General features: G+C 31.6%; 1 protein-coding gene across 9 annotated transcripts in view; it reads left to right on the forward strand.

Moving 5' to 3' along the window:
* The window catches only part of LOC134712222 (exosome RNA helicase MTR4-like), a 49,616-nt gene that overhangs the window by 7,101 nt on the left and 27,631 nt on the right, over positions 1–14,884 (forward strand). For 2 of the 9 annotated variants that reach the window (XM_063573625.1, XM_063573588.1), the window contains exons 10-11: positions 802–879; positions 4,813–4,869. In XM_063573625.1, coding sequence (XP_063429695.1) covers positions 802–879; positions 4,813–4,869 — 135 coding nt within the window. Of the gene's footprint in view, positions 1–801; positions 937–1,677; positions 1,735–2,817; positions 2,932–3,957; positions 4,015–4,128; positions 4,186–4,470; positions 4,528–4,812; positions 4,870–14,884 lie in introns of all 9 variants that reach the window. The other 7 variants (XM_063573566.1, XM_063573574.1, XM_063573616.1 and 4 more) reach the window with 7 other exon arrangements.

Here is a 14,884-nt window from a genome sequence, read left to right on the forward strand (position 1 = left end):
AATATGGATATTTTGATAGTACAAAGGTCAGTATACAACAACGATTGATTTAATGAACTTTCAAAAGGTGAAATTTAAGTGAAAGTCTGTCACTTAATGATAAAAGTTGTATTTTGCTTGATACATTTTTACTTTACTGAGTACTGTTTTCTACGTACAGGAATAATTCAAACAATTTGAAAGAAGTCAAAATAATTGATGATGTACTAAGATTATTATTATTATTATTATTATACAATATTTATATAGCGCATTATATAATTTGAAAAATTACCCTAAGCGCTTAACATGAATAAACAAAAAAATAAGATACATAAGGTAAAAGCAAAATATACAATCACATAAATACAATTTCTGAGCAGTGGCGTGTAAAATGAAAACATTGATTGTCGGTTAAATAGAATAATATAAAAGAATGTACAACCCACATAAAAAATATAAAAATATTTTAAAATTAATCAAAATGAAAGAAAAGTAAAAAGTTTCAAAAAAATAAAAATGAGTTAAGAAAAGTTTAAAATTTCCTCTGTATAAATTTAAAATAATGATTATCATTAAACAACAGTGACTCAAGTATTAAAAATTATTAAGTAAAAGTTCACAATACAATCAACTGGTAAAACAAATTGTTCATAAATTTCAAAATTTACAAAAAATCAATGAAAGCACTTCGGAAAAAATATGTCTTAAGATCCTTTTTAAAAACGTCAAGAGATATTATATGCTTCTATAATATTTCTTGATTATGTGATTATTTGAGAAAAAAAATTGATGAATTATTTTATGTTTACCTTTTTTCAGATAATGAGTCAAATTGTTACAAAATAATAAAGATGATTATGGAAAGGAATTTTGCTCCAGTAATTGTGTTCAGCTTCAGTAAGAAAGATTGTGAAGCTTATGCATTACAGATGTCCAAGCTTGACTTTAATACAGGTAAGAAAGATTGTGAAGCTTATGCATTACAGATGTCCAAGCTTGACTTTAATACAGGTAAGAAAGATTGTGAAGCTTATGCATTACAGATGTCAAAGCTAGATTTTAATACAGGTAAGAAAGATTGTGAAGCTTATGCATTACAGATGTCCAAGCTAGATTTTAATACAGGTAAGAAAGATTGTGAAGCTTATGCATTACAGATGTCAAAGCTAGATTTTAATACAGGTAAGAAAGATTGTGAAGCTTATGCATTACAGATGTCCAAGCTAGACTTTAATACAGGTAAGAAAGATTGTGAAGCTTATGCATTACAGATGTCCAAGCTTGACTTTAATACAGGTAAGAAAGATTGTGAAGCTTATGCATTACAGATGTCCAAGCTTGACTTTAATACAGGTAAGAAAGATTGTGAAGCTTATGCATTACAGATGTCCAAGTTAGATTTTAATACAGGTAAGAAAGATTGTGAAGCTTATGCATTACAGATGTCCAAGCTTGATTTTAATACAGGTAAGAAAGATTGTGAAGCTTATGCATTACAGATGTCCAAGCTTGATTTTAATACAGGTAAGAAAGATTGTGAAGCTTATGCATTACAGATGTCCAAGCTTGACTTTAATACAGGTAAGAAAGATTGTGAAGCTTATGCATTACAGATGTCCAAGCTTGACTTTAATACAGGTAAGAAAGATTGTGAAGCTTATGCATTACAGATGTCCAAGCTTGATTTTAATACAGGTAAGAAAGATTGTGAAGCTTATGCATTACAGATGTCAAAGTTAGATTTTAATACAGGTAAGAAAGATTGTGAAGCTTATGCATTACAGATGTCCAAGCTAGATTTTAATACAGGTAAGAAAGATTGTGAAGCTTATGCATTACAGATGTCCAAGCTCGACTTTAATACAGGTAAGAAAGATTGTGAAGCTTATGCATTACAGATGTCCAAGCTTGACTTTAATACAGGTAAGAAAGATTGTGAAGCTTATGCATTACAGATGTCCAAGCTTGACTTTAATACAGGTAAGAAAGATTGTGAAGCTTATGCATTACAGATGTCCAAGCTAGATTTTAATACAGGTAGGAAAGATTGTGAAGCTAATGCATTACAGATGTCCAAGTTAGAATTTAATACAGGTAAGAAAGATTGTGAAGCTTATGCATTACAGATGTCCAAGCTCGACTTTAATACAGGTAAGAAAGATTGTGAAGCTTATGCATTACAGATGTCCAAGTTAGAATTTAATACAGGTAAGAAAGATTGTGAAGCTTATGCATTACAGATGTCAAAGTTAGATTTTAATACAGGTAAGAAAGATTGTGAAGCTTATGCATTACAGATGTCCAAGTTAGATTTTAATACAGGTAAGAAAGATTGTGAAGCTTATGCATTACAGATGTCCAAGCTTGATTTTAATACAGGTAAGAAAGATTGTGAAGCTTATGCATTACAGATGTCCAAGTTAGATTTTAATACAGGTAAGAAAGATTGTGAAGCTTATGCATTACAGATGTCCAAGCTTGATTTTAATACAGGTAAGAAAGATTGTGAAGCTTATGCATTACAGATGTCCAAGCTTGATTTTAATACAGGTAAGAAAGATTGTGAAGCTTATGCATTACAGATGTCCAAGCTTGATTTTAATACAGGTAAGAAAGATTGTGAAGCTTATGCATTACAGATGTCCAAGCTAGACTTTAATACAGGTAAGAAAGATTGTGAAGCTTATGCATTACAGATGTCCAAGCTTGACTTTAATACAGGTGAGAAAGATTGTGAAGCTTATGCATTACAGATGTCCAAGCTTGATTTTAATACAGGTAAGAAAGATTGTGAAGCTTATGCATTACAGATGTCCAAGCTTGATTTTAATACAGGTAAGAAAGATTGTGAAGCTTATGCATTACAGATGTCCAAGTTAGATTTTAATACAGGTAAGAAAGATTGTGAAGCTTATGCATTACAGATGTCCAAGCTAGATTTTAATACAGGTAAGAAAGATTGTGAAGCTTATGCATTACAGATGTCCAAGTTAGATTTTAATACAGGTAAGAAAGATTGTGAAGCTTATGCATTACAGATGTCCAAGCTAGATTTTAATACAGGTAAGAAAGATTGTGAAGCTTATGCATTACAGATGTCCAAGCTAGATTTTAATACAGGTAAGAAAGATTGTGAAGCTTATGCATTACAGATGTCCAAGCTAGATTTTAATACAGGTAAGAAAGATTGTGAAGCTTATGCATTACAGATGTCCAAGCTTGACTTTAATACAGGTAAGAAAGATTGTGAAGCTTATGCATTACAGATGTCAAAGTTAGATTTTAATACAGGTAAGACAGATTGTGAAGCTTATGCATTACAGATGTCCAAGCTAGATTTTAATACAGGTAAGAAAGATTGTGAAGCTTATGCATTACAGATGTCCAAGCTTGACTTTAATACAGGTAAGAAAGATTGTGAAGCTTATGCATTACAGATATCAAAGCTTGACTTTAATACAGGTAAGAAAGATTGTGAAGCTTATGCATTACAGATGTCCAAGCTTGATTTTAATACAGGTAAGAAAGATTGTGAAGCTTATGCATTACAGATGTCCAAGTTAGATTTTAATACAGGTAAGAAAGATTGTGAAGCTTATGCATTACAGATGTCCAAGCTTGACTTTAATACAGGTAAGAAAGATTGTGAAGCTTATGCATTACAGATGTCCAAGCTTGACTTTAATACAGGTAAGAAAGATTGTGAAGCTTATGCATTACAGATGTCCAAGCTTGACTTTAATACAGGTAAGAAAGATTGTGAAGCTTATGCATTACAGATGTCCAAGCTAGATTTTAATACAGGTAAGAAAGATTGTGAAGCTTATGCATTACAGATATCCAAGCTAGATTTTAATACAGGTAAGAAAGATTGTGAAGCTTATGCATTACAGATGTCCAAGCTAGATTTTAATACAGGTAAGACAGATTGTGAAGCTTATGCATTACAGATGTCCAAGCTAGATTTTAATACAGGTAAGAAAGATTGTGAAGCTTATGCATTACAGATGTCCAAGCTAGATTTTAATACAGGTAAGAAAGATTGTGAAGCTTATGCATTACAAATGTCCAAATTAGATTTTAATACAGGTAAGAAAGATTGTGAAGCTTATGCATTACAAATGTCCAAATTAGATTTTAATACAGGTAAGAAAGATTGTGAAGCTTATGCATTACAGATGTCAAAGCTAGACTTTAATACAGGTAAGACAGATTGTGAAGCTTATGCATTACAGATGTCCAAGCTAGATTTTAATACAGGTAAGAAAGATTGTGAAGCTTATGCATTACATATGTCCAAGTTAGATTTTAAGACAGGTAAGAAAGATTGTGAAGCTTATGCATTACAGATGTCAAAGCTAGATTTTAATACAGGTAAGAAAGATTGTGAAGCTTATGTATTACAGATGTCCAAGCTAGATTTTAATACAGGTAAGAAAGATTGTGAAGCTTATGCATTACAAATGTCCAAGCTTGATTTTAATACAGGTAAGAAAGATTGTGAAGCTTATGCATTACAGATGTCCAAGTTAGATTTTAATACAGGTAAGAAAGATTGTGAAGCTTATGCATTACAGATGTCAAAGTTAGATTTTAATACAGGTAAGAAAGATTGTGAAGCTTATGCATTACAGATGTCCAAGCTAGATTTTAATACAGGTAAGAAAGATTGTGAAGCTTATGCATTACAGATGTCCAAGTTAGATTTTAATACAGGTAAGAAAGATTGTGAAGCTTATGCATTACAGATGTCCAAGTTAGATTTTAATACAGGTAAGACAGATTGTGAAGCTTATGCATTACAGATGTCCAAGCTTGATTTTAATACAGGTAAGAAAGATTGTGAAGCTTATGCATTACAGATGTCAAAGCTAGATTTTAATACAGGTAAAAATTTGGTCTTTGATGATATGTCTACCTAACATGATTAAATATACAATTTACAATACTTATTTCTTAGACACATTTCATATACTTTTTGTACCCAAGCATAAATATTGACTGCACAAAATTACTATTAAGGTGTTATAAAATTATCCTGACAAAATCTTTGAATGTACACAAATTAGAAAAGTACATGTATGTGGTTTCCAAAACAGTAATGTTTTGTGAGTTCTATATTTTTATGCTGCACCTACAAAAGTAGAGGGGCATTGCATTTTATAGTTAGTCAGCCCATTGTTCAAGCCATTTATTCACCCTCTGTCCCACTTTAGGTTTAAGTTTTTGGTTAAGATGGTTTTTGATGAAGTTGAAGTCCAATCAACTTGAAACTTATCAAACATGTTTCCTATGATATGATCTTTTTAATTATAATGCCAAATTAGAGTTTTTACCCCAATTTTATGGTCCACTGAACATAGATAATGATAGTGTGAGTGGAGCATTAGTTTACAAGGACACATTCTTGTTAATAAATATGAGACTCAAGTTTTCCTGCAACTAAATTTTTCATATATTTCATATAAATCAAAATAAATGTCACGACTTTTTGTCATCCTAGTTTCATGCAGTGCAGTCATATCCATGTTCAAGTGTATATTAAGTTTTTATATGTTTTATTTCAGAGGAAGAGAAAAGTCTTGTAGACGAGGTATTTAACAATGCTGTAAGTTTTTACCTGTTTTATTTCAGAGGAAGAGAAAAGTCTTGTAGACGAGGTATTTAACAATGCTGTAAGTTTTTACCTGTTTTATTTCAGAGGAAGAGAAAGGTCTTGTAGACGAGGTATTTAACAATGCTGTAAGTTTTTACATGTTTTATTTCAGAGGAAGAGAAAAGTCTTGTAGACGAGGTATTTAACAATGCTGTAAGTTTTTACATGTTTTATTTCAGAGGAAGAGAAAAGTCTTGTAGACGAGGTATTTAACAATGCTGTAAGTTTTTACCTGTTTTATTTCAGAGGAAGAGAAAGGTCTTGTAGACGAGGTATTTAACAATGCTGTAAGTTTTTACATATTTTATTTCAGAGGAAGAGAAAAGTCTTGTAGACGAGGTATTTAACAATGCTGTAAGTTTTTACATATTTTATTTCAGAGGAAGAGAAAAGTCTTGTAGACGAGGTATTTAACAATGCTGTAAGTTTTTACATGTTTTATTTCAGAGGAAGAGAAAGGTCTTGTAGACGAGGTATTTAACAATGCTGTAAGTTTTTACATGTTTTATTTCAGAGGAAGAGAAAAGTCTTGTAGACGAGGTATTTAACAATGCTGTAAGTTTTTACATGTTTTATTTCAGAGGAAGAGAAAAGTCTTGTAGACGAGGTATTTAACAATGCTGTAAGTTTTTACCTGTTTTATTTCAGAGGAAGAGAAAGGTCTTGTAGACAAGGTATTTAACAATGCTGTAAGTTTTTACATATTTTATTTCAGAGGAAGAGAAAAGTCTTGTAGACGAGGTATTTAACAATGCTGTAAGTTTTTACATGTTTTATTTCAGAGGAAGAGAAAAGTCTTGTAGACGAGGTATTTAACAATGCTGTAAGTTTTTACATGTTTTATTTCAGAGGAAGAGAAAAGTCTTGAAGACAAGGTATTTAACAATGCTGTAAGTTTTTACATGTTTTATTTCAGAGGAAGAGAAAAGTCTTGTAGACGAGGTATTTAACAATGCTGTAAGTTTTTACCTGTTTTATTTCAGAGGAAGAGAAAGGTCTTGTAGACGAGGTATTTAACAATGCTGTAAGTTTTTACCTGTTTTATTTCAGAGGAAGAGAAAGGTCTTGTAGACGAGGTATTTAACAATGCTGTAAGTTTTTACATGTTTTATTTCAGAGGAAGAGAAAAGTCTTGTAGACGAGGTATTTAACAATGCTGTAAGTTTTTACATGTTTTATTTCAGAGGAAGAGAAAAGTCTTGTAGACGAGGTATTTAACAATGCTGTAAGTTTTTACCTGTTTTATTTCAGAGGAAGAGAAAAGTCTTGTAGACGAGGTATTTAACAATGCTGTAAGTTTTTACATATTTTATTTCAGAGGAAGAGAAAAGTCTTGTAGACGAGGTATTTAACAATGCTGTAAGTTTTTACATGTTTTATTTCAGAGGAAGAGAAAGGTCTTGTAGACGAGGTATTTAACAATGCTGTAAGTTTTTACATGTTTTATTTCAGAGGAAGAGAAAAGTCTTGTAAACGAGGTATTTAACAATGCTGTAAGTTTTTACCTGTTTTATTTCAGAGGAAGAGAAAGGTCTTGTAAACGAGGTATTTAACAATGCTGTAAGTTTTTACATATTTTATTTCAGAGGAAGAGAAAAGTCTTGTAGACGAGGTATTTAACAATGCTGTAAGTTTTTACATGTTTTATTTCAGAGGAAGAGAAAAGTCTTGTAGACGAGGTATTTAACAATGCTGTAAGTTTTTACCTGTTTTATTTCAGAGGAAGAGAAAGGTCTTGTAGACAAGGTATTTAACAATGCTGTAAGTTTTTACATATTTTATTTCAGAGGAAGAGAAAAGTCTTGTAGACGAGGTATTTAACAATGCTGTAAGTTTTTACATGTTTTATTTCAGAGGAAGAGAAAAGTCTTGTAGACGAGGTATTTAACAATGCTGTAAGTTTTTACATGTTTTATTTCAGAGGAAGAGAAAAGTCTTGAAGACAAGGTATTTAACAATGCTGTAAGTTTTTACATGTTTTATTTCAGAGGAAGAGAAAAGTCTTGTAGACGAGGTATTTAACAATGCTGTAAGTTTTTACCTGTTTTATTTCAGAGGAAGAGAAAGGTCTTGTAGACGAGGTATTTAACAATGCTGTAAGTTTTTACCTGTTTTATTTCAGAGGAAGAGAAAGGTCTTGTAGACGAGGTATTTAACAATGCTGTAAGTTTTTACATGTTTTATTTCAGAGGAAGAGAAAAGTCTTGTAGACGAGGTATTTAACAATGCTGTAAGTTTTTACATGTTTTATTTCAGAGGAAGAGAAAAGTCTTGTAGACGAGGTATTTAACAATGCTGTAAGTTTTTACCTGTTTTATTTCAGAGGAAGAGAAAAGTCTTGTAGACGAGGTATTTAACAATGCTGTAAGTTTTTACATATTTTATTTCAGAGGAAGAGAAAAGTCTTGTAGACGAGGTATTTAACAATGCTGTAAGTTTTTACATGTTTTATTTCAGAGGAAGAGAAAGGTCTTGTAGACGAGGTATTTAACAATGCTGTAAGTTTTTACATGTTTTATTTCAGAGGAAGAGAAAAGTCTTGTAAACGAGGTATTTAACAATGCTGTAAGTTTTTACCTGTTTTATTTCAGAGGAAGAGAAAGGTCTTGTAAACGAGGTATTTAACAATGCTGTAAGTTTTTACATATTTTATTTCAGAGGAAGAGAAAAGTCTTGTAGACGAGGTATTTAACAATGCTGTAAGTTTTTACATGTTTTATTTCAGAGGAAGAGAAAAGTCTTGTAGACGAGGTATTTAACAATGCTGTAAGTTTTTACATATTTTATTTCAGAGGAAGAGAAAGGTCTTGTAGACGAGGTATTTAACAATGCTGTAAGTTTTTACATATTTTATTTCAGAGGAAGAGAAAGGTCTTGTAGACGAGGTATTTAACAATGCTGTAAGTTTTTACATGTTTTATTTCAGAGGAAGAGAAAAGTCTTGTAGACGAGGTATTTAACAATGCTGTAAGTTTTTACATATTTTATTTCAGAGGAAGAGAAAGGTCTTGTAGACGAGGTATTTAACAATGCTGTAAGTTTTTACATGTTTTATTTCAGAGGAAGAGAAAGGTCTTGTAGACGAGGTATTTAACAATGCTGTAAGTTTTTACATGTTTTATTTCAGAGGAAGAGAAAAGTCTTGTAGACGAGGTATTTAACAATGCTGTAAGTTTTTACATGTTTTATTTCAGAGGAAGAGAAAAGTCTTGTAGACGAGGTATTTAACAATGCTGTAAGTTTTTACCTGTTTTATTTCAGAGGAAGAGAAAAGTCTTGTAGACGAGGTATTTAACAATGCTGTAAGTTTTTACATATTTTATTTCAGAGGAAGAGAAAAGTCTTGTAGACGAGGTATTTAACAATGCTGTAAGTTTTTACATGTTTTATTTCAGAGGAAGAGAAAGGTCTTGTAGACGAGGTATTTAACAATGCTGTAAGTTTTTACATGTTTTATTTCAGAGGAAGAGAAAAGTCTTGTAGACGAGGTATTTAACAATGCTGTAAGTTTTTACATGTTTTATTTCAGAGGAAGAGAAAAGTCTTGTAGACGAGGTATTTAACAATGCTGTAAGTTTTTACATGTTTTATTTCAGAGGAAGAGAAAAGTCTTGTAGACGAGGTATTTAACAATGCTGTAAGTTTTTACCTGTTTTATTTCAGAGGAAGAGAAAAGTCTTGTAGACGAGGTATTTAACAATGCTGTAAGTTTTTACATATTTTATTTCAGAGGAAGAGAAAAGTCTTGTAGACGAGGTATTTAACAATGCTGTAAGTTTTTACCTGTTTTATTTCAGAGGAAGAGAAAGGTCTTGTAGACGAGGTATTTAACAATGCTGTAAGTTTTTACATGTTTTATTTCAGAGGAAGAGAAAAGTCTTGTAGACGAGGTATTTAACAATGCTGTAAGTTTTTACATGTTTTATTTCAGAGGAAGAGAAAAGTCTTGTAGACGAGGTATTTAACAATGCTGTAAGTTTTTACCTGTTTTATTTCAGAGGAAGAGAAAGGTCTTGTAGACGAGGTATTTAACAATGCTGTAAGTTTTTACATATTTTATTTCAGAGGAAGAGAAAAGTCTTGTAGACGAGGTATTTAACAATGCTGTAAGTTTTTACCTGTTTTATTTCAGAGGAAGAGAAAGGTCTTGTAGACGAGGTATTTAACAATGCTGTAAGTTTTTACATATTTTATTTCAGAGGAAGAGAAAAGTCTTGTAGACGAGGTATTTAACAATGCTGTAAGTTTTTACCTGTTTTATTTCAGAGGAAGAGAAAGGTCTTGTAGACGGGGTATTTAACAATGCTGTAAGTTTTTACCTGTTTTATTTCAGAGGAAGAGAAAGGTCTTGTAGACGAGGTATTTAACAATGCTGTAAGTTTTTACATATTTTATTTCAGAGGAAGAGAAAGGTCTTGTAGACGAGGTATTTAACAATGCTGTAAGTTTTTACATGTTTTATTTCAGAGGAAGAGAAAAGTCTTGTAGACGAGGTATTTAACAATGCTGTAAGTTTTTACATATTTTATTTCAGAGGAAGAGAAAGGTCTTGTAGACGAGGTATTTAACAATGCTGTAAGTTTTTACATGTTTTATTTCAGAGGAAGAGAAAGGTCTTGTAGACGAGGTATTTAACAATGCTGTAAGTTTTTACATGTTTTATTTCAGAGGAAGAGAAAAGTCTTGTAGACGAGGTATTTAACAATGCTGTAAGTTTTTACATGTTTTATTTCAGAGGAAGAGAAAAGTCTTGTAGACGAGGTATTTAACAATGCTGTAAGTTTTTACCTGTTTTATTTCAGAGGAAGAGAAAAGTCTTGTAGACGAGGTATTTAACAATGCTGTAAGTTTTTACATATTTTATTTCAGAGGAAGAGAAAAGTCTTGTAGACGAGGTATTTAACAATGCTGTAAGTTTTTACATGTTTTATTTCAGAGGAAGAGAAAGGTCTTGTAGACGAGGTATTTAACAATGCTGTAAGTTTTTACATGTTTTATTTCAGAGGAAGAGAAAAGTCTTGTAGACGAGGTATTTAACAATGCTGTAAGTTTTTACATGTTTTATTTCAGAGGAAGAGAAAAGTCTTGTAGACGAGGTATTTAACAATGCTGTAAGTTTTTACATGTTTTATTTCAGAGGAAGAGAAAAGTCTTGTAGACGAGGTATTTAACAATGCTGTAAGTTTTTACCTGTTTTATTTCAGAGGAAGAGAAAAGTCTTGTAGACGAGGTATTTAACAATGCTGTAAGTTTTTACATATTTTATTTCAGAGGAAGAGAAAAGTCTTGTAGACGAGGTATTTAACAATGCTGTAAGTTTTTACCTGTTTTATTTCAGAGGAAGAGAAAGGTCTTGTAGACGGGGTATTTAACAATGCTGTAAGTTTTTACCTGTTTTATTTCAGAGGAAGAGAAAGGTCTTGTAGACGAGGTATTTAACAATGCTGTAAGTTTTTACATATTTTATTTCAGAGGAAGAGAAAGGTCTTGTAGACGAGGTATTTAACAATGCTGTAAGTTTTTACATGTTTTATTTCAGAGGAAGAGAAAAGTCTTGTAGACGAGGTATTTAACAATGCTGTAAGTTTTTACATATTTTATTTCAGAGGAAGAGAAAGGTCTTGTAGACGAGGTATTTAACAATGCTGTAAGTTTTTACATGTTTTATTTCAGAGGAAGAGAAAGGTCTTGTAGACGAGGTATTTAACAATGCTGTAAGTTTTTACATGTTTTATTTCAGAGGAAGAGAAAAGTCTTGTAGACGAGGTATTTAACAATGCTGTAAGTTTTTACATGTTTTATTTCAGAGGAAGAGAAAAGTCTTGTAGACGAGGTATTTAACAATGCTGTAAGTTTTTACCTGTTTTATTTCAGAGGAAGAGAAAAGTCTTGTAGACGAGGTATTTAACAATGCTGTAAGTTTTTACATATTTTATTTCAGAGGAAGAGAAAAGTCTTGTAGACGAGGTATTTAACAATGCTGTAAGTTTTTACATGTTTTATTTCAGAGGAAGAGAAAGGTCTTGTAGACGAGGTATTTAACAATGCTGTAAGTTTTTACATGTTTTATTTCAGAGGAAGAGAAAAGTCTTGTAGACGAGGTATTTAACAATGCTGTAAGTTTTTACATGTTTTATTTCAGAGGAAGAGAAAAGTCTTGTAGACGAGGTATTTAACAATGCTGTAAGTTTTTACATGTTTTATTTCAGAGGAAGATAAAAGTCTTGTAGACGAGGTATTTAACAATGCTGTAAGTTTTTACCTGTTTTATTTCAGAGGAAGAGAAAAGTCTTGTAGACGAGGTATTTAACAATGCTGTAAGTTTTTACATATTTTATTTCAGAGGAAGAGAAAAGTCTTGTAGACGAGGTATTTAACAATGCTGTAAGTTTTTACCTGTTTTATTTCAGAGGAAGAGAAAGGTCTTGTAGACGAGGTATTTAACAATGCTGTAAGTTTTTACATGTTTTATTTCAGAGGAAGAGAAAAGTCTTGTAGACGAGGTATTTAACAATGCTGTAAGTTTTTACATGTTTTATTTCAGAGGAAGAGAAAAGTCTTGTAGACGAGGTATTTAACAATGCTGTAAGTTTTTACCTGTTTTATTTCAGAGGAAGAGAAAGGTCTTGTAGACGAGGTATTTAACAATGCTGTAAGTTTTTACATATTTTATTTCAGAGGAAGAGAAAAGTCTTGTAGACGAGGTATTTAACAATGCTGTAAGTTTTTACCTGTTTTATTTCAGAGGAAGAGAAAGGTCTTGTAGACGAGGTATTTAACAATGCTGTAAGTTTTTACATATTTTATTTCAGAGGAAGAGAAAAGTCTTGTAGACGAGGTATTTAACAATGCTGTAAGTTTTTACCTGTTTTATTTCAGAGGAAGAGAAAGGTCTTGTAGACGGGGTATTTAACAATGCTGTAAGTTTTTACCTGTTTTATTTCAGAGGAAGAGAAAGGTCTTGTAGACGAGGTATTTAACAATGCTGTAAGTTTTTACATGTTTTATTTCAGAGGAAGAGAAAAGTCTTGTAGACGAGGTATTTAACAATGCTGTAAGTTTTTACATATTTTATTTCAGAGGAAGAGAAAAGTCTTGTAGACGAGGTATTTAACAATGCTGTAAGTTTTTACCTGTTTTATTTCAGAGGAAGAGAAAGGTCTTGTAGACGAGGTATTTAACAATGCTGTAAGTTTTTACATATTTTATTTCAGAGGAAGAGAAAAGTCTTGTAGACGAGGTATTTAACAATGCTGTAAGTTTTTACCTGTTTTATTTCAGAGGAAGAGAAAGGTCTTGTAGACGAGGTATTTAACAATGCTGTAAGTTTTTACATATTTTATTTCAGAGGAAGAGAAAGGTCTTGTAGACGAGGTATTTAACAATGCTGTAAGTTTTTACATATTTTATTTCAGAGGAAGAGAAAAGTCTTGTAGACGAGGTATTTAACAATGCTGTAAGTTTTTACCTGTTTTATTTCAGAGGAAGAGAAAGGTCTTGTAGACGAGGTATTTAACAATGCTGTAAGTTTTTACCTGTTTTATTTCAGAGGAAGAGAAAGGTCTTGTAGACGAGGTATTTAACAATGCTGTAAGTTTTTACATATTTTATTTCAGAGGAAGAGAAAGGTCTTGTAGACGAGGTATTTAACAATGCTGTAAGTTTTTACATATTTTATTTCAGAGGAAGAGAAAAGTCTTGTAGACGAGGTATTTAACAATGCTGTAAGTTTTTACCTGTTTTATTTCAGAGGAAGAGAAAGGTCTTGTAGACGAGGTATTTAACAATGCTGTAAGTTTTTACATGTTTTATTTCAGAGGAAGAGAAAAGTCTTGTAGACGAGGTATTTAACAATGCTGTAAGTTTTTACATGTTTTATTTCAGAGGAAGAGAAAAGTCTTGTAGACGAGGTATTTAACAATGCTGTAAGTTTTTACATGTTTTATTTCAGAGGAAGAGAAAAGTCTTGTAGACGAGGTATTTAACAATGCTGTAAGTTTTTACCTGTTTTATTTCAGAGGAAGAGAAAAGTCTTGTAGACGAGGTATTTAACAATGCTGTAAGTTTTTACATATTTTATTTCAGAGGAAGAGAAAAGTCTTGTAGACGAGGTATTTAACAATGCTGTAAGTTTTTACCTGTTTTATTTCAGAGGAAGAGAAAGGTCTTGTAGACGAGGTATTTAACAATGCTGTAAGTTTTTACATATTTTATTTCAGAGGAAGAGAAAAGTCTTGTAGACGAGGTATTTAACAATGCTGTAAGTTTTTACCTGTTTTATTTCAGAGGAAGAGAAAGGTCTTGTAGACGAGGTATTTAACAATGCTGTAAGTTTTTACATATTTTATTTCAGAGGAAGAGAAAGGTCTTGTAGACGAGGTATTTAACAATGCTGTAAGTTTTTACATATTTTATTTCAGAGGAAGAGAAAAGTCTTGTAGACGAGGTATTTAACAATGCTGTAAGTTTTTACCTGTTTTATTTCAGAGGAAGAGAAAGGTCTTGTAGACGAGGTATTTAACAATGCTGTAAGTTTTTACCTGTTTTATTTCAGAGGAAGAGAAAGGTCTTGTAGACGAGGTATTTAACAATGCTGTAAGTTTTTACCTGTTTTATTTCAGAGGAAGAGAAAGGTCTTGTAGACGAGGTATTTAACAATGCTGTAAGTTTTTACATATTTTATTTCAGAGGAAGAGAAAGGTCTTGTAGACGAGGTATTTAACAATGCTGTAAGTTTTTACATATTTTATTTCAGAGGAAGAGAAAAGGTCTTGTAGACGAGGTATTTAACAATGCTGTAAGTTTTTACATGTTTTATTTCAGAGGAAGAGAAAGGTCTTGTAGACGAGGTATTTAACAATGCTGTAAGTTTTTACATGTTTTATTTCAGAGGAAGAGAAAAGTCTTGTAGACGAGGTATTTAACAATGCTGTAAGTTTTTACATGTTTTATTTCAGAGGGAAGAGAAAAGTCTTGTAGACGAGGTATTTAACAATGCTGTAAGTTTTTACATGTTTTATTTCAGAGGAAGAGAAAAGTCTTGTAGACGAGGTATTTAACAATGCTGTAAGTTTTTACCTGTTTTATTTCAGAGGAAGAGAAAAGTCTTGTAGACGAGGTATTTAACAATGCTGTAAGTTTTTACATAGTTTATTTCAGAGGAAGAGAAAAGTCTTGTAGACGAGGTATTTAACAATGCTGTAAGTTTTTACATGTTTTATTTCAGAGGAAGAGAAAGGTCTTGTA

The sequence above is a fragment of the Mytilus trossulus genome, chromosome 1 (assembly GCF_036588685.1).
Source record: "Mytilus trossulus isolate FHL-02 chromosome 1, PNRI_Mtr1.1.1.hap1, whole genome shotgun sequence".
Classification (NCBI taxonomy): Eukaryota; Metazoa; Mollusca; class Bivalvia; order Mytilida; family Mytilidae; genus Mytilus; species Mytilus trossulus.